The sequence below is a fragment of the Candida tropicalis genome (genome assembly GCF_000006335.3).
Source record: "Candida tropicalis MYA-3404 genomic scaffold supercont3.5, whole genome shotgun sequence".
In the NCBI taxonomy this organism is placed as follows: Eukaryota; Fungi; Ascomycota; class Pichiomycetes; order Serinales; family Debaryomycetaceae; genus Candida; species Candida tropicalis.
In genome coordinates this window covers 276,393-302,273 of record NW_003020057.1, presented here as the reverse complement: position 1 = coordinate 302,273, position 25,881 = coordinate 276,393, and the positions used below count along the sequence as shown (strand labels likewise).

The window sequence follows — 25,881 nt, the reverse complement described above, 5'->3', positions numbered from 1 at the left end:
ATAGAATTATTTAAGAAAACAATTAATAAATGATAAACTAATATACATATAAATAGTATTTGAAAAGATGAGCAAAAAAATGGTGTGTCTTCCTTTTCAAGAAGGTGAAAACTAGATATCAAAATCGCCAGATTCCCTACCACTAGTAACTGCACTTGAACTCAATTTGTGTTGTTCGTCAATCAATTCATCAAAATATTTAACCATACCATCCAATAATTCAGTAGCTAATTTATGATAGGCCAATTGAGCTTTAATTAATTCCAAAAATTCTTCCAATGGTTTAGAATTCTCCAATACATTTTGCATAACATTAATGGCATCTTCAACAGTATTAGCAAATTCATCTTCGGCACTTTCCATATCAACTCTTAATTTTGGTTCTTTTTGAGGATTAGTACAATTAGCCAAATTACTTCTTGCTAAATCATAATCAATTCTTTTATCTTCAACTTTCTTTTGAATACTATTTGATTGACTAATTAATGAACGTAAAGTAGTTGTCAAAGGTTTATTGAATTTAGATTTAATTAATTGATCTTGTCCTAATCTTGCATTAGCGATCTTGTTTAAATTTGATGAATATAAATCCAATCCTTTAATTAATGGATCATTTGATTTATCAGTAGTTAAAATAGACGCATCAGTAGCTCTACTTAAAGCATGATATAAAGTTTTTGGAGGTTTAAATTCGCCATTATTTGGATTAACTAAAGCTGCTTGAGCTTCAGCAGTAGTAGTAGCTTTAGCAACATTTGAAACTCTAGTAGTAATATTTTTACCAAATTCACTTAAATTTTCTTGAATATTTGATGGATAATCATAACTTTCATTTTCATAATTATTAGTAATTTTCAAAACATTCTTGTATAATTTCTCAATATTGTTACATTTATTAGCCAATTCTATATATTCAGATGGTAATTGACTAATATCATCTTCTTTAATATTACCCATTTTTTCTTGAACCATTCTTGAGGTTCTTTGGGCATATGGGACAACTTCTTTGTTGAATTCAGTGGAGATTCTATCCCCAAATGATTTCAAATCCTTGGTGAAATTAGCAAAGTTGAATGACATCTTATTTATGCTTACGAGGTTGGTGGTTGCTGATAAGAGTTTCTCGTGATAGTGATAGTGAACGAATAGAACAAAAGCAAAAAATTTTTTTACTGTCTCCTTTTTATTGTTGTAAGGACAAGTAAAGGAGAGAGAGAGAGAGAGGGAGAGAGAGAAAGAGATCGTAGATTAAAATATTACAAAGTCGTGTGTATTGTGACAACTGCGTGTGCAGATCAATTTTTAAATCCAGATACACTTTTACGAAATAACCACTGTATCAACTTACAAAGTCAATCAATATTCTAAACCGTTGTTGAAGAATTCAAGGACACCATCAGTTAATCTCTTGCCACTTTCTAATATCTCATCTTCATTATTAGCAATGGCAACACACAATCTAAAGAAATTACTTCTTGCTTTACTATATTCTTGATCAACAGTCATGTTATATCCCGGAACAACCAGAACTCCATAGGAAATTAATTTCCATAATAATAACTTCATTTTTGCTAATACATCTACATCAGGAGGTAAATTAATTAAAAATGTAACAAACATACCAGCTTTTGGATCAATTACATCAACATATCCTTTCTTGTAGGCTTCACTTTCAAATATGGAATATAATAATAAATCCTTTCTATAAGCATAGTTAGATCTCATTTTCAAAATCCATTCTAACCATCCTTCAACTCCTTTGAAATTATCTTGGATGACGTTGTTAACTATAGTTTGAGTTAATCCCAGCGCTCCTCGATTGATAACTTCACTGTAGTTTTTAATAGCTTCAATGATTTTAACATGAGCAATGACAAAACCTAATCTTAAACCCGGAGCAAACAATTTAGAAAATGTTTCTACCCTGATGACTCTTCCGGTAGTATCTAATTCAAGATATGAAGGAGTCAAATGATTTTTTAAATAATCATCAACAGTGATATCACTTTTATTTCTAGTTGGATTTTTAGTAAGATCTGGTTTGGTATAAGTAGGTAATGTCAAATAACCATAAGGATCATCTTCAATTATCGCAAAATCATATTTTTCAGCTAAAGCATATACTTTTTTTCTAAATTCTAAAGATTGTGTAAAACCAGTTGGATTATGACCTGTAGCAATAGTATATAATGCTTTAGGTTTAGGTAATTCAGGATGTTCCTCTTTCCAATTTTCCAATAATCCAACCAAATGATCTAAATCAAGTCCATCGGACTCCTTATTTAAATTAAGTCTAACAGAAATGGCAATTGCACCTGAATTTTCCAGAAATCTTAAAAATGGACTAAACGTGAATTCTTCGACCAAGATAACATCACCGGGATCTAATAAAGCATCACATGCTTTGTTTAATCCATCACTGGCTCCATTAGTTATAAATGATGTCCAGTTATCATAATTTGGATTATGTGTACGTTGAATAAAATCTTTAGTGAATTGTAATAATTGTTGGTGTCCTTCAACAGCAGCATACTGTAAACCTGATTTCAATCCCATTAATTTAGGATCTTTGGGAATTCTTTCAATATGAATAGTATGTAATGAATCATGTTGATTATTTTCCGAATCTGATGATTTCAAATCATTGATCTTATCACTTGTTGAACTACCGTTAGGTTTGGCATGGTCTAAAGTAGTTTGAAATGGATAATCAACAATATTAACATCTATAGAATCAATTGGGAAAAATCCATGATTTGGCATACCATAAGATAAGAGTAATGGATTTGGGTGGGGTTTGAATCCGATAGGTACTTCCCCGGCTGGTGCATTGGTGAAATGAGATGAACTTCTTGAAGCAGCACGTTTTGAAATTAAATGAGATGGGTCAGTAGGCATTGGTTTTGGAAAGTATTCAACAGGTTAAGATGAAATATCTTCAATCAGTATTTTGCTTGCTGTTTAGTAATTCCGGTAGGTGTTGAGATTAGATTAATTTTTCCGCTCCTTATCAGCACACGCGATATTTTTCAACACTACTCCTATTTTGAAACATTTATTAGAGATTATTAACCATTATAGGATATGCATTCCGATAATCTATATATCCATATCTTGATCTTGAGTAATTGCGTCGTTGTCAGCACCACCACTAATACCAAAGTCTCCGTCGTCGTCATCTTCATCATCCAAATAATTCAATTCTTTACAGGCCTTATATTCTTCGACGATGGATTTAACTGCCTCTCTTGATTGACTAAACAATTCCATAACTTCATTTTCTTCCTCTAAACTCGAGTAATATCTATTCAAATATGCTTTTCTTTTAATCAACAAATCATATTGCTTCAAGATTTTTGTAAAAACTTCGATAATTGACGTATTATTTGTAATTTGTACCCCGTCTAGATTATTACTTGACTTTATAAAAGGAGATTTCTTACCATGTACCACTTGAACTGATCTAGCAGCCCACGGAACAAATGGTGTTCTTTGTTGTGATTTCAATATTCCTTTACGAATTTCTCTTTGATCTAGATTATCACCAATTAAATAATTCAACATGGTTATATAATTTGTTTCATTACTAACACGGTTTGTCTTGTATCTATCATTAGATAATTCCAAAATCATGTCATATTCATTAATGTAATTGTGTTTCTGTGAGCTAAATGGAGCAATTGCACTTGTTAAAAATTTCAAATCTGGAGTAGGTACCAAATTTGAAATGATGGATTCAATTGAACTATACATATATCCTGGGAATCTCAATGGATTGGATAATGACGCTGTCACACTTGCAATGAGTTTATTAGCACCAAGAAATAAATCATCATTGTTATTGTTATTCAGTTGCATATTATTATTAAACAATAAATTTTCAATTCTGTTTAATGAATCATTATGGTAAATAAATGTGGCATCACTGTAATCAATTAATCTTTTCAAAGTTAAAATAGTATTATATGGTTGTACCACCACATCGGAAGTATCTTCATTTGAAGGGAAAATCGAAAAAGTATTCAACAATTTCTTATGTCCATATCGATCACTTATTAATTCCAATATTTTACTTCCAACACCAGAACCTGTTCCTCCAGCAACACTATGAAATAATTGAAAATTAGATAAATTGTTACATTTATCAGCTTCTCTATCAATTAAATTAATCAATGCTTCTTCTTCTTCAGTACCATATTTATATCCATTTATCCAATTATTAGCAGCACTATTACCTTGTTCACTGAGATGCACATTTCTTGGATTAAACATGGGTAAAGTTGATGTACTTTTGCCAATAACTGAAGGTTCCATATCTATCAATATAGATCTTGGTGTATATCTATTAGAATCACTCAAGGTAAAAAATAATTCAGGATGATCATCTCGATATTTGGTAGAACTTTCATTATTATTTGAAGTGCTTGTTAAATTCTGAAATTGAAATTTATTATTGGTATTTATTGGATATGGATTAGATGATCCATCTGAATTTATTCCATGTTCTAAAGATAATTGTTGCCAATATTGTAATCCTACTTGATTCCCACATTGACCCACTTGTAAAGTTATAGTTTCTCCCGGCATGGTATCTTGTAGTGGTTTGTTTGTAAAATCAATATAGAAGTAAATAATTATATATCGCGTCTTTCTTGATTTCAAAGGTTTGTTTACAAAATGAAGTTTGAAAAAAAAAAAAAAATCCGGCATACATCACGTGTTTAGTCGTGTACTTTATGCACAATCTTGAGAGTGAAAAAGAACAACAATAATGAAATAAAAAATTCAACATTGAAGATAACTTTTCTTTCTTTGGGAATTGTGTCACCTAGTTACTTCACCTAACAGATGTACTCTAACAGAAATTGACTCACTTAATACAAAATAAGTGGTTGGTTATTATAATAAGATGTAATGAATTTAAACGCAATTTACTTGATTCTCTGCAATCGTCTTTGTCACAGTCGTATTACTGGATGATAGATACACTTAAGTCAAATGAATCCTTCAAAGTTAATAAACACAATATCTCTTATAACGTCGATACTCCTATAAAAGTGCTATATAAGAGAAAAACTTTTTCCTCTTTACTTACGTTCGATTGGTATCAAAGTCGTGCAAATGTACCAATCTCACAGAACTACAAATTATTTCTACTTCAGCTGATTACTCGTTTCTTAAAAACGTCAACCAACTGCCTACTTACCTACAATACGTGGTCATAGATTTTATTCCCACGTTTCCTCAAAGAGAGCCTTTGTCCACGTTAAGTAATAATATCTATTACTACGTGACAAATTGTCTATTAGATAGACTCCAGTTCTTTCATTTCATGCCTTTGATTTTGTATGAACCCCTTTTGTAGGTAAAGGTTTTTACCCTTGATATTAAGGATTGTATGCTTTAAATAGAAACTACTAACTTTTATAACATGAATATGATTCTAGCATTAAGAATCCAATTCCTACATTCTGATTGTTTTGTTGGAATTGAGATTTCTTAGATATTTTTATATATATTATTTCAGTAATATACACTTGATAGCTTATTTTGTTATTTTTTATTATTATTTGCCAAAATGGCTAATGTAGTTAATGTTGTAATGATATAATTTTAAACTTTCGTTTTTGTCTATTATCATGACTAAACGTCTTCCCACTTTGTCTAATCATCATCTTGATAATTCACGGGCGGTTGATTTTGTCGATGGTTTTTTCACTGGTACACGACTACACCCACGTTCACCAATGAGCCAATAAAAGAGAATTCAAAAAAAAAAAAAAAAAAAAAAATTCAAGAGAAAAATGTAAACTTTCAGGCTATATGGTTTCCAGTTAGGGTGTGCCTTTTAAGAGCAGCATTTGATAATTTTCTAGGACTTATAATCTGCACTACTAACGTTTCCAATATATTCTAGCTCCATTTAAATGTTTGTTTAATATAAGTATATCTTTATTTTTGAATTGTAACTCGTGTAGAAAATAATTAACCATTCTATTGTATATGCTGTTACTCTCTCACGATCATGACTCTTGTCGATAAGAGGTGGTTGAATATTGCATCTATGCAATCTAGTATGTTTCGTACTGGTTACTCTTAAATATGGACTTCATTAGACTACATTAGAAATCTAAAAACTAAATTTATATATTTTTCATTTCTAAAACATAACGTAAACAATATAAAATAAAAGATATTTAAGTAATCCGAAAAACGTTGGGTATAGTATCTTAAATCACCGTGAATTTTAAATATTAAAGTTATTATCCTGTAAATCTCCATAATAATATGAATTTCTTCATTTGTAACTCAAAGAAATAGGGCAATTACATCATGGTAGCATCATGATATTCTGGCCAGCAGTAGATATATATGTGTTTTTTTTTTTTTGATAAAAATAATAATTGAATTATTGAATAAAACAAAGAAGAATATTCAAGGAAGATATAATTGTATTGAAATTAACCGCGAATCAAATTTCAATGGTATTTTAAAAACTCAACGGTATTCATAGATAAAAACCACAACTAATGATGATACTTAAACATCTAACCGAAAATAATAATCAATTGGAACCCAAGAAAGTATAAATAATAAAAATAAAAATAAAAAAAATGTAATAAAATAAAAGAAATGAAAATTGGTGGGTAATCAAAACGTTTCAGAAACTTATTTAGTAAGATCTTCTCTTTCTCTTCTTTCTGCAAAGAGCGGTACTAGTAGGAGAACCAGTAGCAGTTCCAGTAGCCGAATCAGTTGGAACACTAGTTAAGGTGAAACTATCTGGAACACTAAAAGAAGTGGTTGTAGTAGCAGTAACAGAGGTTTGGAAAGTTGTTGTTGGTGTAACACTTTGACAATTTCCGAAAGCAGCAGCTAAGGCATTAACAATCACAGTCTTTAAAGTGTCAATGTTTAAGAAAGCTTCAATAATTGATGGAATCAAACCAGAATCAAGTAAAGCCAGGATGACTTCACTTAAAGTAATAGCACCGGAATCAAACAATTGTTTAATCAAATCAGCACCCCAGGTGTAGAATTGATCATCAACAACCAAAGCTTCAACAACTTGGTTAGCCAAACCAGAATTCTTCAAAGATTCCATCAATGAAGTCAAAATTTCTTGAGTATCTCTAGCTAAAATTGGAACTGGAACTTGAGATTGAGCACCGGCTTCAATTAATTCTCTCTTGACATTAGCAGTGGCAGCTTTAGAACTGGCAACTTCGTTAGAGTTCAAACCCAAAATGGAAGCAATCAAACTTGGCAAGTTAGCAAGTTGTTGTAAAACAATCTTATAAATTTGAGCATAGAATTGACAATCATGAATTAAATCATTGATAACATCAACAGCCAAACCAGAATCATTCAATGATTTCAACAAAGTATCCAAGTTAATAATACCACTTTTCATAGCCCAAACAATGACATCAGTGGCAATACCAGATAAAGTTGGATCATCAATAATATATTTAATAATAGCTGGAGCCAAATTGGTATCTTTAATAGCAGCTAAAACATCAGTAACAATTTGAACTTCTCTTTTTTGTAATTCTTCAGCTGACATTAAATCTCTCTTAGCATTATAATGTTCTAATGCGACAATGGCATTGTTAACAGAAGTTAATTCTCTGACAGTTAAAGAAGTGACTTTAGCTGGGCCATCTGCTGCTGGAGCAGCAGCGACTTGGGAAATAGCAGCTAAAATTAAAGTACCGGTAGCAATATCGATCTTCATAACGAATGGTTCTGATGTTGTTGAGTTATAATAATTATTAATATATTATTATTATTATAAAGGAGAAAGTTTTAAAATTTTGAGAAAACATTGGCAGGGGGTAGTGAATGTATTTATATTCGAAGTAATTGAAGAAATGGAGTAGGAATAATACCCCTTGAAGGATAAATTTCAAGTTTATTGAATATAGTCTAGAACGCAAAATAGGTGCAAAACAAACAAAAAAAAATCTCTTAACCAAGTTAGGTAATACCATTATATTACTCCTTAATTGTGTAATTAGGTTTGTTTGTGGGTTTCGGTTGAAAGAAGTGTTAGCTCAAGAGGCATTGACAATGATGATTGCAAAAAGAAGCAAAAATAAAGAAAAAAAAAATCTGGTTACCCAAATCTGGAACTTTAAGAATGAAAATATAATTTCCCAAAAGGGAAAAAATTTTGTTTTGTTCCTCAAATTTTCTGCGCCATAAAATGTTTGTTTTTTTTGCGACCAATGAGAATCTGGGCTGAATTAAATTTGTATAGTTATGTTCGATGCTTAGTAGCTGCAATTGACCATCGTCGTGGTCATTAGAAGATCGAATAAACATGGCTCATGATTCAAAGTCAACTGGTTAATGGCTTATCACCAGTTATGACAGGAACTAAATGTTTGAAAAGTGTAATGAGTTAGAATGATAATTGCACCCTTTGAAAACTTTGTTTGAAGGTTTTAATTATATGAAACCCCTGATATAATATCCCAATCAAGTAAAGATCATACACAGGGGAGAAAAAGAGAAAATGGAAGTTTAAATCTATACGTTTCATCTTTTTGTAATAGAAAAATAAAAACGAAATAAACTCTCCACCTTTTTGCGTGTTATGAACAAAAACGTTCTGTATTCAGATTGTTTCTAATTATAAGTCAAACATCAAAGGAGATATATTATTGAGTATAGAACATTCTAAATACAGTAATTTCTATGATTTCAATTGTTCTTGGAATAAAGTTAGAATTATAATATTTGAAAATTGTATTGAAATATTCCCGAGCAAAATTGGTTATTTGGTTCCGTCAACCGGTTGACGGGTGAAATAACCCCCAATAACAGTTAAGGTTCCTAGTTTGGATATTTAATCGTCTTGAAAATTTCATGTTATGAATCAATATACGTTTTTAGTTATCATTGGCATTTAATTAGTGAGATGAATAAATTCCTAATTATAGGTTCTAAGTTTCTTCCTTTTTTTTTTCGTGATGATAATTAACTAAATTTTAACGAAATCTAGAACTGATCCCAATTCAGTTAGATTGCAATTCTAGACCTCTACAGAGAAATTCAATCATCATGTCATGGTAATCTTGTGTGTATGTTAATTTCTCCAATGAGAATTATTAATTTATTGGTTGCAAGATAAAGTGAGATCATGTGATGCCACACATGTGATGTCCTGCAGACCAACAAATATACTTCCGAGACGCTCGGAATTACCTTTATATCACGTGTGGCAACATTTTGTGTGATGAGACATAAATCCGGGGAAAAATAAAAGTAAGAAAAATTCTAATTTCTTTCTGTGTTCTTCCATGGATTTATTCCGGGCCAACCCATTCGAGTGATGGCCGCGTGGTGCACAAAACATTTACGGCCAGCACATGGTGATAAACTTCGACCGAGACATTAACGCCGAGGCATCCTCCCCCCACCCGCCCGCAGGAAAAACAAAGAGGGAGGGAGGGAGGAAGAAGAAGAAGAAGAAGAAAAAAACAGGAAGATTCGGAATAAATTCTTGTGAGAGAAAATCCTTGATTTTTCATTTGCTTTTACTTTTTACTTTTACTTTTGCATTTACTTTTGCTTTTGCTTTCTGTGTCAATTAAATTAAATTAAATGATTGTAAATTAATTTGATTACTATTTCTTTAGTAAAAAGGGCTAATTGAAACAACAACAACAACAAAAAAAAAAAATTATACTAAACCATCAGTCATTACTTATTGTCTTTGGAATTACTCTCTCCTTTGCTTCACCATAAATTATCTACTTATTTTATTCACATCTAATCCCATTTGCTATCATTAGATACCAGAAATCTTGCAATATATCAACAATTAAATTTCACTTCATTTCATTTCATTACTTTACCATCCCCACCTTTTTTAGTTTGCGAGTTTATTGAATCTTCCCAATGGTCAATTTATACCTACTATTGGCAGGATTTGCCATTGCCTACTTGGGGTTTTTGACAGTACTCAATTTAATCCCCCATTTAACTATTAAATATATTGGACTTTTCTCGTTAAGAGGGATAACTATTGATACAAAAAAATCAACCATCTATATCCGGAAACTATCCTTAAAATTTAACATATTTAAAACAAATAGAACATCGGGATATAAATTGGTTAACCTTGAAATTGTCGATGTTTCCATTACACTTAAGGAGACACCGGCTGATGGTGTCACAATAAAAGCAAAACCAAAAAGTAAAAGAAGAATTGAAGAGATTTCCATTGCTGATGAATTACATTTCAAAGTACCTAAAATTGTTTATGATTATTTATGCGAAACAAAAATCATCAATAGAATCAATATCCATGTATTCAGATGTTCAATTCTTCATAAGAAATTGCTTGGTGATTATGTTGCTTTTCTCGATTATGTCCGATTTGATTGTCAAGTTGAAAAAGATAGTCAAACAAGATTTACCATCACACTGTTTAATGGGTTGATATTTGATAAGAATGATAAATCAAATAAAGTTAGTTTATTCAGAAATATTGAATTTTATATCAATTGTCAAACTATAACTTCCTGTGGTATGAATAAAGATGCAAATAAGATTTTCGTTTACTTGTCTGATTTTAGAACTTCATTGTCTATTGGTAGATTAAACATCCCACTTGATTATTTCCATAAACCTGATAAAGTTAAAAAACAAGTTGATATTTCTGAAGATCCAATCTCCACTAAAGTTATTGATGTCATTAAGTATGAAGGAATATTACGTGATATTATGGAAGTTTATGCTACAACTGAAATCAGATTGGAAGATTTTACTTTATCCCATCATAAATTAAGTGCCAATTTATCCAATTTTGTCTTTTCTCTTGATAAGATTGAAAAAGATGATGACACTTCAAATCTCAAGTTGCTATTATATCTTACTTCATTTAAATTTTACCACAAAGGTACCAAATGTTTGGAATTACCTTCAGCTAATATAACCTATGAAGTCTGTCCACTACAATTCCTTAAAGTGGCTCAGTCCCTACTTTCTCATGATAGATCTTCAGATGAGACAATTAATTTCGATGCCAATATTACCATAACTGATCCAATTGTTGATCTTTACTATGACCAACAAGATATTATTTTATTGATATTAAGAGATAAAATGATGAAACGACGAATGAAACAAATGAGTCATGCCACTGGTGTTCATGAAAAGGAAAGTATTTTATTGAAATTAGATATAGCGTCGGGGTTATTACGTGCCGTATCAAATAAATTAACTATTGTTAATACCCAAGTGAATCTTCATGTACCTCCATTGGATGCAAATGATGGTGCTAAGTTTAATAGATATTCAAAGGATAATTTGAAAGTTACATTTGGAATCCTGGAACTTGCATTTAAAGTTTTTACTAGACATAGAAAACTTTCAGTTACCCAACAGAAATCCTTCTCTACATTTAATGTTTTGTTTAAATTCAAAAATGCAAGGCTTGAAGGTGAAGGGAATAGATTCCATTTCAATAAAGTTAATTTATTAGCAGCATATGATTTGAATGAAAAAAATGTTGCTGTGAAGTTTTCAAGTAAGAGTCTTGAATTAAAATCAGTCAATGATTTAATTTTCCATTTGGTCAGACAATTCAGAAACCGTCAACGTCTTCATTTCAACAAGAAATATGAAGAATGGAGAGCTGCCACTGCTGGTTCTTTTGTTGGAAACACTACTGCAACCAGTTCACGTGCACGTGAATTGAAAAATTTACATGGCCACGAATCAAACAAAGCAACACCCGATAAGCAATTTAAAGAAATATTCAAAATCTTGCCTCATTTTGTTTCTTCGGTTAAGGTTGATATTTCAAATATTGTATTCGATATGTGCATTAAAGATGGATTGCCACATCATAAACTTTTTGATGATGATCTAGATAAAGAAATCGATTTAGCTGATTTTAGAAGAGGTATGTCGATGAAGATTGCTAATATTCAATTCAAATATAAACTTCAAAAGGAATTTGTTGAAGTTAAAGTTGAGAATTTACAAGTTTTCACATTAAGTGAATACGCATCTGAATTTATCAAAGATTTTGATAAAGTAACAGAAGTTCATGGACAAACAAGTGATACTGAAATTAGTGATTTATCAAGTATCGATTCCTCTCCTTATCTTAATGAGGGAGATCCTGGTGATGTTGCCGACGATGCAACTGCAAGAGTCAAGAATGTATTGGCAATTCCTGAAATTCATATTGTTAATTCTTGTCGACAAGAAGATAAAGATCCAAATAAGTTGACATTGACTATTCCAGAAGTTGAAAGGTAGAATTGATATGTTTTTCCTTTGGGTCACTTTTTATGTCAAGACCATGTTGCAAAGATTCAAACCAACTATTGAAAGCAGTTGTACTAAGGAACAAATCAAAATCATCACTGGTCCAAAAAAGAAATTCAAGCTTGATGTTAATTTAGACTCTGTTGCAATTGTTATTAGATTGCCTCGACAAGTTGATGTTATGATTGAACTTGATACAGCTAGATTGAAGAATGTTTTAGTATTGAAATCAGCGGCTATTAGAAACGCAAGATTGTATGTTGTTGATCCAGGCACTAAATTATGGGCTAGAATGTTGATCATCAAAGATCCTAAATTTAGTCTTGATTTAGCCAAGTCCATTCACGAAGCATCATTTGATATTGTCATGAGATCATTTAGAATTAGTGTTCCTAATAGATTTAAATTCTACACTGTCATTGATAATTTCATTACGTTTTTCAAGAGTATCAAACAGCTTAAATCCAACTTTAAATACTTCAATTGGGGTATAGAAGAATTTGAAAGACTTTTCCCTAAGGAAAGAGCACCCTTGATATTCCCTCATATTCACATCAAGACTCAAGTTTTAGGATTAGAATTAGAAACTGATGCTTTTGAAAATGAATTAGCCATGATTTATGAATTGGGTAAAATTGAACAAAAGGAAAGACTTCAAAAATGGAAAGCTTTTGAAAAACAAGCCGAAGAGATTCGAGCAGGTGCCACTGGTGATATTGAATCACAAATTGAATTGTCCGACGTTCCTGCTCCTATTCCTGATTTTGCTCCTGGTAGAGACCGATCGAATTCTGCATTGCATAGATTTACCAGAAGTTTATCCCCTGCTAGTACTGAGCGTCATGGTAGAGGTAGAACTGATTCCATATTATCAAGAGTGCATAGTCCATTAAGAAGTAAATCACCAGATAGCAGTCATAAATCGAGTGGTGCCTCGATCTTGAAGGATAAGATATTTAGAAGAAGAAGAGGCGATGATGTGGAAACTATTGATGAAAGTACTGATCAATTTATTCCATCATCAGATACTTATACCAAATCAGAAGCTGAAGCTAGAATTGAAGCTGCTAGGCAAAGATTATATATTAATTTCAGTACTGTTTGGCATAAAAAGTATAAGATTTTCCGAGACGCCAAAACTCGTATTTGGAAAGATCGTGCTGAGAATATCTGGGGTGCGAATGATGTTAGTGATATTATGAAGCAGAAATTTGACATTGTTGAATTTAATCATGGTCCTCCATTAACTGGAGCACTTTTCCGTGATGTTGATTTAATCTTAGATAAATCAAGTATCAAAGATGTTGATAAATTCTTGTATGATTATGCTAAACATCAACCGAAGTTGGTTTATTCTATTTTAGTTCCATTATATATTGAAATCAAAGCTACCAAGTTCTATATGATTTTGAAGGATTATCCATTACCTGTTGCTTCGTTCCCAAGAAGTATTGATCCATCAAAACCAACTGTTCATATCAAGACAAATTTGGTGATTCATGAACAATTATATCACCGTCAAGAGGAATTGAGATATATTTATGTTCCATTCTCACCGGCAGTTCCAGATAATGGAAATTCCGATAATTTCTATTCGGTTTATATACCAAGAACTTTACAACCCGTTAAATTTGCTGCTGATTTAGTATGTGATTTGAATACCGACCGTGCATGTTCAATAAGTTGGTGTAAAGCTTACCAACCAGCATTTTCGGCCATGGGAATGGCATTCCATAATTTTTCCAAACCTGCTATTGATGATAGTCCAATTGGATGGTGGGATAAAATGCCATTGATGTTACATGGTAAAGTTCAATTTAATATTGCCAATGAATTATGTTTACATATGAAGAGTGGTAGGGATCCCCATGAATTAGTTGGTAAAAGTGCTGGGTTTGTTTTTTGTTGGAAGAACAATGTCACGTTGAAAATCGATGGTACTATAAATAGTAAAGATTTGGTTACTATCACAAGTGACGATTTTGTTTTTGCTATTCCTAATTATTCCATTGAGGAGAAGAACATTTGGAGTTTGTTTTATGATGATCTTGATGATCCTTCAGCTGATGTTGATTTAGAAGCTAAGAAATTCAATAAACAAGTCATCAAATTGAGTTCAAGTGAAAAAGTTAAATGGACTTTGGGCATGTTATTTGAAAGAAATAAGCATCCAACAAAGAATTTCTCCGATCAAGAATTACGAGTTAATGAATTCAAACCTCATTATGAAGTTCAAATCACCAATCCTATTAATGAATATCACCCTGATTCATATGAAGGTTATAGATCAGATTATGTTCACATGGCGTTATCCGTCATTTCAAGATCAGATAAAGTTGGTGGAGCTCATAATGCTGCTTATTTCACACCATTAGCATTTCATCATTTCTTTTATTGGTGGGATAGTCTTGCACATTATTCGCCACCTCCAGTCAAGAGAGGTAAATTATTTAGTCAAGATGCTGTCAAGAAACCAAAGATTAAATTCAGTCCTCATTTATTCACCATGAAGTATCAATTGATCTTTAATCCTGTGACTATTTGTCATTTGTACATGCATTCTACAACTAATCTTCCTACCAAGAAAAGTAAGACTGCTTTTACTGGTTTGAAAGGTAAATTTGATATTTGTGAAATTGATCTTCATCAAAGGAAAGAATGGGTTACTCATGAAAATAAGAAGTTGAATAGAACCACTAAAACCAGACACTTGAAGATGTATCAAGCTGAAGTTAATGTAGAAAATGCTGATGTTCGTGTGGTTAATGCATTATTTCGTGATACATCAATTAGTGGGAAATTAATGAGTTATTTAAATAGCGGAGAAACTTCAAGTCTGGATGTATCTACCAATTATTCATCTGAAAATTCAAATATGGTTCCAGCCAATTTCCTGAAATGGATTGATAGTGTTGATGTGCCAGATGGTGATTTTTCATGGGTTGATCCTCAAGATTTTGTTGAATTAGAAGTTCGTGAACCATTATCACCATATCCAAAATTAAAAGTTTTACCATTTTTCCATTCACCTAAATTCAGTTATTATAGAGAATTTACATTACAAAAGGAAGGACCATTCCCATTTGGCAATGAACCAATTCATGATTGTATTATGGATTTGGACAAGCCTGCCGCTGTTCAAAGTAGAATCTTATTAGATAGACTTAATGCTTTGGATGACGATTTGAAAGCAGCAAATGAAAAATTAAGAAGATACAAGATTCAAAATGGTCCTGAATATCAAGAAGATATTGAAAATACCGAATTGGAGATTAAAACTTTAAAGGAAAAGATTGATGTTGTAAACAATGCTTATAACAATTTATCAGATGATGGATATGACAGTGGTGGTGGATCGGATCATGAAGATGGTACAAGTTCATTACTGAGAACAAGTACTAAATTATCAGCCTACACTAGCCATTTAACTCAAAGTGAATTAGCTGAAGCATCTGCTTATACCTCAGTGGCTGAATTCCATAATAGATTTATCATTCATAACTTGCAGTTGAAATGGGATGATGATATTAGTAAATATTTCACCAGTTATTTACATAGAGTTGGTGAAAGAAAGAATCATATTTATTATATGACCAAATATGCTGTTGATTTAGTTGAAAGAGTCATTAATGAAGATGAATCAGTCACTGAACCAGTTAATATCAAGAAACATGTATTCAACAAAGAGTTCAAACATGATGAAAAAATTATTGAATGTTTTGAAGATAATTTAGATGATGTTGCTAATTCAGATGAAGAAGCTGCTGAATATAAATATTTGGTTAAATTAATTCATCCACAATTCCAAATGATGTCTAAGAAAGTACCTGATGCTTGTGTTGTGTTAACTGCAAGGGATTTGGAATTGCGCATTGTTGATATCAATTTGAAGGAAAGAATGAATATCTTGTCGGATAATAATGAGATGACTGCAAGAATTGAAAGAAGAAATGGTGTTCTTTTCCGCGATGAACAATTGTTTGTTTTGAATAAAGTTGATGTTATTAGTAAATCCAATTCGAAATTTGCCAAGAATGGTTATATGTCAGATGAGAATAGATGGCCACCGTGGTTTGAATGTGAAGTTTGTTATGATGGGTCTTGGGCTCATGAATATTTAATTTCTGAAAGAAACACCATTGCTGTTATAAGTAAGACTCCAAATAAGATGTTCTTAAACTCCAAGAATATTGAACAAGGAAATGAAGTTGTGATTTATCTTTCGAAATATGTGATCAATGCCACTTCAGCTCAATATTCCACTATTTATTTTGTTGTTACTACTTTACTACTTGGTGGTAAGGATAAAAAGAATGAAAAAGAAGATCGTTTACAAAAATTGGTTTCCTTAGCAGATGCTTCTGATTTTGAAGGGTTGGATCTTCGTGTCAAGAATTTGCAACAAAATATTCGTTCTTATAGGGAGTTGTTGTTCAGTTTCGATCAAAGAGGTGCCAATTTGAATGATAATGAAAAGAAATATTTGCATGTTCTTGAATTAGAAATGGAAAGACTGAAATTGGAGCTTTTATTGATTATGAAAACTTTACAATCAAGAATTAAAGCATCTTCTAAAGTTACATCAAAATCATATGAAATATTAGCTGATCAAGTTATCTGGCATATGTTGGATGATGATAGAGAACCATTTGTTGATTTTGCATTGGCAAATACTAAATATGTGAAAGATGATGGAATTGATGGTACTAAATTCAATAGAGTTGAAATTGGTATGGTTCAAGGATTTAATTTACTGAAGAAAGCATTATATCCACAAATATTAGCACCCAAAATTACAGCTGAACAAGAAAAATTAGAAAGTTGTAAGAAAGAGAAACCTGTTATCACAGCAACTTGGACTACTTTGGATGATGTTGGAGGAATTGGTATTATCAAAGATGCTAAATTAGAAATCAGTCCATTACAAATTGAAATAGATTATGCAACTGCGAAGAAACTTCAAAATTATTTGTTTCCAAAGGATGATAATGAAGAAGAAGATGATGACGGTAATAGTGATAGTGATTCAGATGATGAATCGCTGTCTCTTATACTAGCTGAAGGAGCAAGTATAATGTCGAATGGATCTTCTGGTTCACATACTTCGAAGAATCCTTTAAAGAGACTCATGTCAAGAAGAAATGGAAGCAAGTCATCATCATCTAATGGATCAAGGGGTATTTCCCATGGTGGTAAATCATCGTCATCTAATGGATCTAGAGCTATTTCACAACCATCGTCAGCAAGTAATGGTAGAATTCCAAATGGTACAATGAGTCCTAGAAGTTCAAGTAGTTCATTCAGATCAAATGATGAGTCCAGTTTTGCTGATGGTATTCGATATGCAACTCATAAAATCCATCATCCACATCTTCACAGATCTAAACAAGAAGAAGAAGAGCAATTGGAAGATGATCTTGGTGTAATTATTGCCAGGTCTATCAAGTATAAATCTATTATTGATATTGAAGTTGAAGCATTTCAATTGATTATTAGTTTTTCAGCACCTAAAGCATTGCATTTGTTGGATGTTCATCGATTGGTCTTAAATATGCCAGCATTGAGATATAGTCATAAGATTTGGTCAGCACAAGAATTCACTGAAAGATTGAAGAAAGATACTGTTAAAGTCATTTTGCAACATACTGGTAAGATTTTGGGTAATAAGATTATCAAACCAAAGAAACTGAAGAATAAAGACGTAAGAGAACCTTTAAAACAAATTTCAAGTTATTCGAAATTTATGACATTGAATGATTTACAAGAACTGGGTAGAGCAAGAGATAGTTCTACAATTGATCATGAAGTTCATAAAAAACCGCCATCTGAATCACCAATTCGTCGTCATCTTCATCATCATCATCATCATCACCACAATGATCAAGATGATCAGTCATCACAAAGGAGAAAATCTATTAGTAGTAAATTACCAAGTATTTCAAAAGTTCTATCAAGAGCAAGTGGACATCATCCTGAAGATAGTGATCAATATGATACTAATGGTTCTTCGACTGTAGTTACTACAGATGATGGACCAACTGATAATGAAGGTACTTATGCGAAATATTTGGACGCCGTTGACGATTAGTATTGAGCAAATCAGACGTTTTTTATTATTATTATTATTATTATTTTAGTTTATGTGTATATTAGTATTTTGATTGTATTATATATTTTATTTTTATATGTTAGATGTTTCACGTGATACAGAACACGTGTTTATTACGTAATCGGAGTTTTAGTTTTTGTTTACCAAAAAAGAAGAAAATCAATTTTTGTGCGTGGAATGTTGTTGTCTCACACACACACCAAACAAAGAGAAGAAAAGAAAAGAAAAAAGTTACAACACTGGGCAACCACGGGACAACCAAAAGAGACAACCAAACATTGAGAAAAACTTTATCACCAAAGGGGAATTCTCTTTTTCTTTTCTTCTTCTCCTTTGACCACCACTACCACTATTACCACTAAGACAATACAGAATACACAGGGAAGTACCAATTCTCACCTGTCATTTAGCCATTGGAGAAGCTGTTGTTTTTATTATAATTGAATATATCGCTTCATCTGTGAAAGGAACAAGGCTAGATTTTGATTTCATTATTGGTGTTTTTTTTTTTTATTAGTTTAGAAAAGAAAAATTTCATCATACATTTATTTTATTCTACTATTATCCCGGGGTATTTTTTTTTAATTCTTGATTTGATTTGATATATAGAAATATAAATATGGCATTCTTTGGATCACTTAGAGATAAAGCATTAAATACATTTAGTCAGGTTCTTTCTGATGGAAATAAAGGAAATAATAATAATGAGTTAACTAAAGATCAATTGTTTTGTCAAACTTATGGTATCCCAGATGAAGAAGTTCTAATTTGTGAATCAGCAGTCGAAATCAAAATTACTTCAGGATATTCTCATGATTCTTATAATAATATAACAAGTGAAGCATTACCTCAAGGTAGACTATATTTAACTCCTCATTTTTTAATATTTAGAGACGCTTATGATAGAAAAAATTGTTCATTTATATTACATTTATCAACTATTAAGAAAGTTGAAAGGGCAAGTTCAAATGATTATGGTTTTGCATTAACAATAATGACTTATAGTAAATTGAATATTACTTTATTTTTAGTGGGTATTCGATCAGATAGTGAAAAATTTGCACAGAATTTAACCATTAGTTTAAAGAAAAATCTACCAAATGTTAATAAATTACAACCATTTATTCAAACTTGTTATTCAGAATATTTATTGAGTAAAAATAATATATCCAATGAAAAAATTGATCATATGCCTTCAGGAGGGTTGGGGTTAACATTTAAATTCCCTGGAAATGCCAAAGAATCAAAGGATAAAACAAAATTGAAAATGTGGTTTGATTTATTTAGAGCCGATGGGAGAAACTTATCGATTATTAGAAGACCAATTTTTTATAAATTGATTAGAGTTGGATTACCTAATCGATTAAGAGGAGAAATTTGGGAATTAACTTGTGGATCAATGTATTTAAGATATGAGAATCAAGGTGAATATTTGAAATTATTAGAAGATAATAAAGATAAAAAATCATTTGCCATTGAAGAAATTGAAAAAGATTTGAATCGTTCATTACCTGAATATGCTGCGTATCAATCAAGTGAAGGTATTGAAAGATTAAGAAGAGTCTTGACAGCGTACTCTTGGAAGAATCCAGAAGTTGGTTACTGTCAAGCTATGAACATTGTGGTTGCCGCATTACTTATTTATACATCTGAAGAACAAGCATTTTGGATTTTGAATGTTATATGTGATAGAATTGTTCCTGGGTATTATTCCAAAACCATGTATGGTACTTTATTAGATCAAAAAGTGTTTGAAAGTTTGGTGCAAAATACCATGCCAATTTTATGGGACCATATTACCAAAAATGATATCCAATTATCCGTTGTGTCATTACCATGGTTTTTATCATTATATTTATCATCCATGCCTTTGGTGTATGCCTTTAGAATTTTGGATATATTTTTCATGCAAGGTCCAAAGACACTTTTCCAAGTGGCATTGGCAGTGCTTAAGCAAAATGCTGAAGAATTGTTGAAAACAGAAGATGATGGTACATTTATAAGTATCATTAAGGACTATTTCCTTTCATTAGACCAATCGGCACATCCAAATTCACCAAATCCAAAATTTAAGAACATCTCCAAGTTTCAAGATTTATTGATAACTGCATTTAAAGAATTTTCTACTGTTAATGATGAAATGGTAAACAATCATAGAAATAAACATAGAGATACCATATACCAAAATATCACCACTTTTGTCAAACGTACTGAAATTCGAAACTTACCAAAGACTAATAACATTACTTCAGAAACTTTAGATGTATTGTATGACAGATTTTATTCAGAAGTGGAAATATCCAGTAATATAACCAAAGGTTCAGGATCAAGTTTAATGGATTATAATTCGTTTTTGAAATTCATGTCAGAAATTTGTGATTGGGTCCAATATATTGACTGTTCCAATGAAAAGCATTTCTTGCGTCGATTATTTAACAATTGGGATTCTGAAAAACAAGGAGCATTAACATTTTCTGATTTAATAACTGGATTAAATAAATTGGTTGAAACGGATTTAATGGCTTCCATATCGAACTTTTTTGAATTATATGATGCTAAACAAAATGGTAAGCTTGATAGTGAAGCCATTTTACAAATTTCTGAAGATTTATTATATGTCACCAGTCCATGGAAAGAAGGATTATTATTAGATGAGATAACAAGGACTAATATTGAAAATGAAGTAGCTGATGAAGTATTTAAAAATCAAATTGAATCAGGAGATGGCATCACTATTGATTTACCACAACATGTTGATGTTAATCGAGAAAAAATTGAGCAACAACAAATTGAAAGATATCTTCGAGCTGCAAGTACTTTTATTCAAAGAGCTTTTGAATATGCACAACCTGATGAAGAACAATTATTAATTAAAGAATTGGCAATTGATGAGAAAATTTCCCATAATGCTGCATTAAATCCAAATACTCCAGTTTATTTAAATTTACCAACATTTAGAATGGTTATATTAGCTGATGAAACTTATGAATTATTATTTAGTAGTACATTAAGAGAATCAACTCATTTGGATCGTCCGTTAGATTTGAAATTCAATCCAATGAGAAACTTGCGTGATATGTTTGATGGATTATTAGCTGATGGTAGAAAAGTTGCCAGTAAAGTTAGAATTAGAATGGATTCCAGAGCTTCAAATAATATGAATAATACCAATAATAGTAGTAATAATTCAATTAAATCAGGAAAATCTAAAAATGATCATAATGGTGAAGATGATGATAGAGATGATGATTTTGGAATTATTTCAATTGATGAAAATGATAAGAATTTATTATTAGGTACTGAAGCACAAGCATTAATTGATCCAATTAAAAATGAATCTGCAAGTCCTAATGAATTGAAAAAATTTCATGATGCTGAAGAAGAATCAAGAAAACATATTCATAATAATAATAAACAACAAACAAATGATGATTCAATAATGGAAAATTTAATTGAATTTGAACAATAATAGTAATTGACAATTTATTTATTCCACAATATAAAACAAACAAAACTAAACAAAATAAAAAAACAAGGATGAAATGGTTTGAAATCAAAATAATTTTTTTTATACACATTTATAAATAAATATTTAATTATAATTGGAAATGTTTATTATTATTATTATTATTATAATTATAATTATAATTAATATAAATATTATACAATATAAACAACACTTGGTAATTAAATGAAAAAGATGAAATAAAACAAAATTATTATAATAATTAATCTTTCGATCCACCAAATAATTTTCTTAATTTCTTAAATTTCTTTTCCTTCTTTGGTGATGCTGCTTCTTGTTGAGCTCTTAATGAAGTAACAGGAACACTTGAAATATCTTCATCAGAATCATTAAATCTTGATTTGAAATTAGATCTAGAAACACCAGCTCCAAATCCTCCAGTAAGATCATCATCTGAATCATTAAGTCTTGATTTAAATGGAGCAGAATTTTGTGTAGAACCATTGGTAGCTCCATTAGTAGTAGTACTCTCTTGATAAACTCGTTGTTGCTGTTGTTGTTGTTGTTGTTGTTGATGTTGAGAAGGAACAGGTGTCGATGCTGATCTTAGAGTAGTTCTCTTTGGTTCAGCTCTATTAGGACTACGCGGTGGAACATCATGATCCCTCAAAGTGCCATTAGCAGGTGGTGGTTGAACTTGTAAGTGTGGTTGTTGTAACTTTTGGTTTTGATGTTGAATATGTTCGTCTTTTGAGTATGAAGATGATCTATTTGCAACTGGTTTAAATTGAGATACCGGTCTTGCTTGCGCTTTAGCATATAAAGCAGCGGCTTTCATCTTGGATGGTGATTGATAACCTGGTTGTAAAGCTGGATGTGGTTGGATTGGTTGAACATATGAATTTGGTCTTAATGATCGACTACTCATACTAGTTGGAAGCTGTTGAGTAGAGAATGGACGTTGAGATCCTTGAAGTCCCCCTCTTTGTCCTTGTTGTGGTTTTCTTAATGTTTGTTGTGATAAACGTCTATTTGGTGCATTATTATTGTTGTTGTTGTTGTTGTTGGCAATATATTGTGGACTAGCAAATTGGGGATATGCACCATTGGCTGGACCATTACCAGACAAAGCAAAATCAGGATTAGGAGTAATGTTAGGATTAGACAATTTGGAATTCAATCTGGTGTTTTCAGCGGTAGTCAATGACAAATAAGCTTGTTGAGCAGCATTACTCTTGGCAAGTGCACTATTAATAGGTGGTTGTTGTGATCCTTGAGCTGGAGTAGAGAATGATGAAGTACTCTTCATGGCTGACTTAATTGGTCTCTTTGGTGCTGATTCAACAGATGAGACAGATGACTTGGAACTAGATGCATTTGATGCAATTGGTGGTAATAAAGTATCTTCACTTTCAGGTTTGCTTATTTCTTCTTCTTCCTTACTTTCTGGAACAACCTCAGTTGGTTCAATAATTTCAGGGGTGGTTTCAAATTTAGGTCTCAATTCTTTGGCCAAATTACTCTTTCCCTGTTCTTCGTCTTCCGAATCAGAATCTTCGATTTCTTCAATCCCATCATCATCAACATGAGCATCCTCAAAGCTAACACTTTCATTATGTAATAATTCTGAAGAATTCAAGTTATGGTATTGGTTGATCACACCAATTTCTGAAGCAAGGCCAGGATCTAATGTATTTAAATCTCTTTCATCATCAGAAACAGAGGTATAACCATCAGGTGCTGGGCTTAATGTATCCAAATGTTGTTGTTCTTGTGGTGCTTCATCTTCTTGAAGAGTGAGATCCTCGGCAGTAGTATCCTCATCAAAGGTTGATAAAATTGGTTTGGGAATTGGTTCATGTTTATGTTCTTGTTCTTCATGTACTGGGACCGCAACAATTATTGAATCATTGTTGGCACTTTCTGGGGAAACGTCATTATCAACAGTTTGTTCGGCACTTTCCACTATTGGAACTTTTTCAGTTGTATAATCTTCAACAACATCCAGTGGGGAATGTTCACTCTTTGGTAATTGTTGTTCTGCTTCACTATAATTAGAACTTACTTCATCATCAAGAGCATCAGTTACTTGAACTGCTTGAATATGCTTCTTTTCTAATTCATCAACAGCAGGTGGAACTCTTGTTATTGGAACGTCTTCTTCGGATTCTTCTTGTTCTTCAACTATACCGTGACATTCTTCTGAAACAGGATGGTGTATCACAGTTGATTCAGTAGTTATCGAGTTATTATGATCAACCTCATCTTCCAAATCTTTCAATTTTTGTTCATTTTCTAATCTTGCTTTTTTCAATCTTTCATATTCTTGCTTCTTCAATTCAATTTGTGCAGCTAGTTTCTTTTCTTCTTCGATTTCTTTTTCTAATGCAAGATATTTCAATTCTTGTTCATGTAATTCGTCAGAATGACCCAACGATTCTTCCAATGCAACGTCTTCATTCATTGACTTCAATGGTGTACTGGCTGAACGAGTAGTTGGTTTTGTTTTAGGTTGTGGTGATTTTTGGTTCAATTGTCTTGAAACACCAGATAACGAAGAAGATCTAGGGATATTGTTTCTTTTGTTCAAAGACATATTTCTCATAGAACCTGACCTTGACATAAGAGAACTTGATCTCATAGAATTACTTCTGGCAACTTCTTTTTGAAATTGAGTTTCAGGAACCTCAATAATCTTAATCCCGGTGGGACTAGGAACATATTTCTTGACCATTTTAACTGGAGCATTGATTGAATGTTGCAGATGTGCTGATACAGGTGACACCACTGGTGATTTCACAGTTTTAGATGGAGTTTTATAAGTAGCAGTTTGAGTTCTTGTTTGCTTTGGTAATTGTAAATCCTTCATATTTGCTTTATTTCTTAAATAAGTTTGAGTAGTTTCTTCAGTTATTTCATCCAAATAAGAATCGTTAAAACTGTCGTCAATATCATAAACTTGAGTATGATGTTGATGAGGTACAGAATCGGATGAAGTTAATGGACTATTATGTCTTGAAGAATTGGATGAACCACGAGAACTTGTTGAAAAAGTTCTTGGTGCATGTAATTGCTGTTGATGATTGGTTTGTATACTAGATCTCGATCCTCGTTTCAAAAGACTACCGGTAGAACTAAGTGAATTGGAATGAGATTGTTGTTGTTGATGATGTGGTGGTTGAGGTTGTTGATGGTATGTTGTCTTGGATTTAGTTTTAGAAGAAGAAGAAGAAGGGGTAGATTTATATTGGAAAGAAATTGAGCGAGGGATATTTGATTGCTGTTGTTTGTTAACTGCGGACGAATTTTGTTGTTTCATAGCATTACCAATAGTAAGCGCTGCAGCCAAGGCACCAGAATTTGGTTGTTGATTTGCTGAAGTGGCAGATGATCTGTTCACCCCGGTGTAAGCAGTACCACGAGTACTTTTAGTATTTCTTCTTGACCACATTGACACTTGGTAATCTTGACTAGTTAATTGGGATCACAACAACAACAGCAAAAAGAGGGATGATACTTGTTGTAATCGTTGTAATTGTTGTAATTGTTGTCTGAATTAGCAAACCAGAGAAAATAAATTTTTATAAAACAAAAATTATTTTCTGTTTTTTTCTGTTTTTGTCTTTTCTGGCAAACAATAGAAAAAGAGAGAGACTGACAGAGAGAGGAAGAATTTTTGCTTTTGGGTTGTCTGTAAAATTTCTCTCACCCCCCCCCCCCCTTTTGTTGCGCCGGAAAGTAAGGAATCATGGGCAAGTTGGACATAAACTTTTGTTCACAAACACCCGCACAGTACATACACAAGGGGACACAATTATTTGCGCAGTCATTGGGTGGTTGCGATAGCCGCAAACACCAATACAAAAGAGAAATTTCGGTTAAATGTGCACGACCTTTTCCCACTGTATAGTGTGTGTATGAGCCTGTAAGTTAGTGTGTAAGGACTAAAACATTAGTAATGGGGCTGTACAAATTTCAATGGGGACAGAATTGTTTCAACTACAATTTACAAGTC

At 31.9% G+C, this 25,881-nt stretch overlaps 8 protein-coding genes across 8 annotated transcripts; 3 read left to right on the top strand and 5 right to left on the bottom strand. All coding sequences in view use genetic code 12, as the record gives it.

The window, feature by feature from the left end:
• Nucleotides 1–111: 111 nt before the first annotated feature.
• GVP36 (Gvp36p) lies at nt 112–1,080 on the bottom strand (the record flags this gene model as incomplete). Its single annotated transcript, XM_002549519.1, has 1 exon — nt 112–1,080. One exon carries the CDS (start codon nt 1,078–1,080, stop codon nt 112–114), a length of 969 nt encoding a protein of 322 aa, XP_002549565.1.
• A 276-nt stretch (nt 1,081–1,356) lies between these two features.
• On the bottom strand, nt 1,357–2,898 carry ARO9 (aromatic-amino-acid:2-oxoglutarate transaminase; the record flags this gene model as incomplete). Its single annotated transcript, XM_002549518.1, has 1 exon — nt 1,357–2,898. One exon carries the CDS (start codon nt 2,896–2,898, stop codon nt 1,357–1,359), a length of 1,542 nt encoding a protein of 513 aa, XP_002549564.1.
• Nucleotides 2,899–3,099: 201 nt separating this feature from the next.
• Nucleotides 3,100–4,710, bottom strand: TUB4 (gamma-tubulin; the record flags this gene model as incomplete). Its single annotated transcript, XM_002549517.1, has 1 exon — nt 3,100–4,710. One exon carries the CDS (start codon nt 4,708–4,710, stop codon nt 3,100–3,102), a length of 1,611 nt encoding a protein of 536 aa, XP_002549563.1.
• A 1,963-nt stretch (nt 4,711–6,673) lies between these two features.
• Nucleotides 6,674–7,738, bottom strand: CTRG_03859 (uncharacterized protein; the record flags this gene model as incomplete). The annotated part of the gene is made up of 1 exon (XM_002549516.1): nt 6,674–7,738. The coding sequence occupies one exon, from the start codon at nt 7,736–7,738 to the stop codon at nt 6,674–6,676; it is 1,065 nt and encodes a 354-aa protein (XP_002549562.1).
• Nucleotides 7,739–9,909: 2,171 nt separating this feature from the next.
• Nucleotides 9,910–12,282, top strand: CTRG_03858 (uncharacterized protein; the record flags this gene model as incomplete). The annotated part of the gene is made up of 1 exon (XM_002549515.1): nt 9,910–12,282. One exon carries the CDS (start codon nt 9,910–9,912, stop codon nt 12,280–12,282), a length of 2,373 nt encoding a protein of 790 aa, XP_002549561.1.
• A 7-nt stretch (nt 12,283–12,289) lies between these two features.
• CTRG_03857 (uncharacterized protein) lies at nt 12,290–18,379 on the top strand (the record flags this gene model as incomplete). The annotated part of the gene is made up of 1 exon (XM_002549514.1): nt 12,290–18,379. One exon carries the CDS (start codon nt 12,290–12,292, stop codon nt 18,377–18,379), a length of 6,090 nt encoding a protein of 2,029 aa, XP_002549560.1.
• Nucleotides 18,380–19,019: 640 nt separating this feature from the next.
• On the top strand, nt 19,020–21,869 carry GYP2 (Gyp2p; the record flags this gene model as incomplete). The annotated part of the gene is made up of 1 exon (XM_002549513.1): nt 19,020–21,869. One exon carries the CDS (start codon nt 19,020–19,022, stop codon nt 21,867–21,869), a length of 2,850 nt encoding a protein of 949 aa, XP_002549559.1.
• Nucleotides 21,870–22,128: 259 nt separating this feature from the next.
• Nucleotides 22,129–25,317, bottom strand: CTRG_03855 (uncharacterized protein; the record flags this gene model as incomplete). Its single annotated transcript, XM_002549512.1, has 1 exon — nt 22,129–25,317. One exon carries the CDS (start codon nt 25,315–25,317, stop codon nt 22,129–22,131), a length of 3,189 nt encoding a protein of 1,062 aa, XP_002549558.1.
• Between the last annotated feature and the right edge of the window lie 564 nt (nt 25,318–25,881).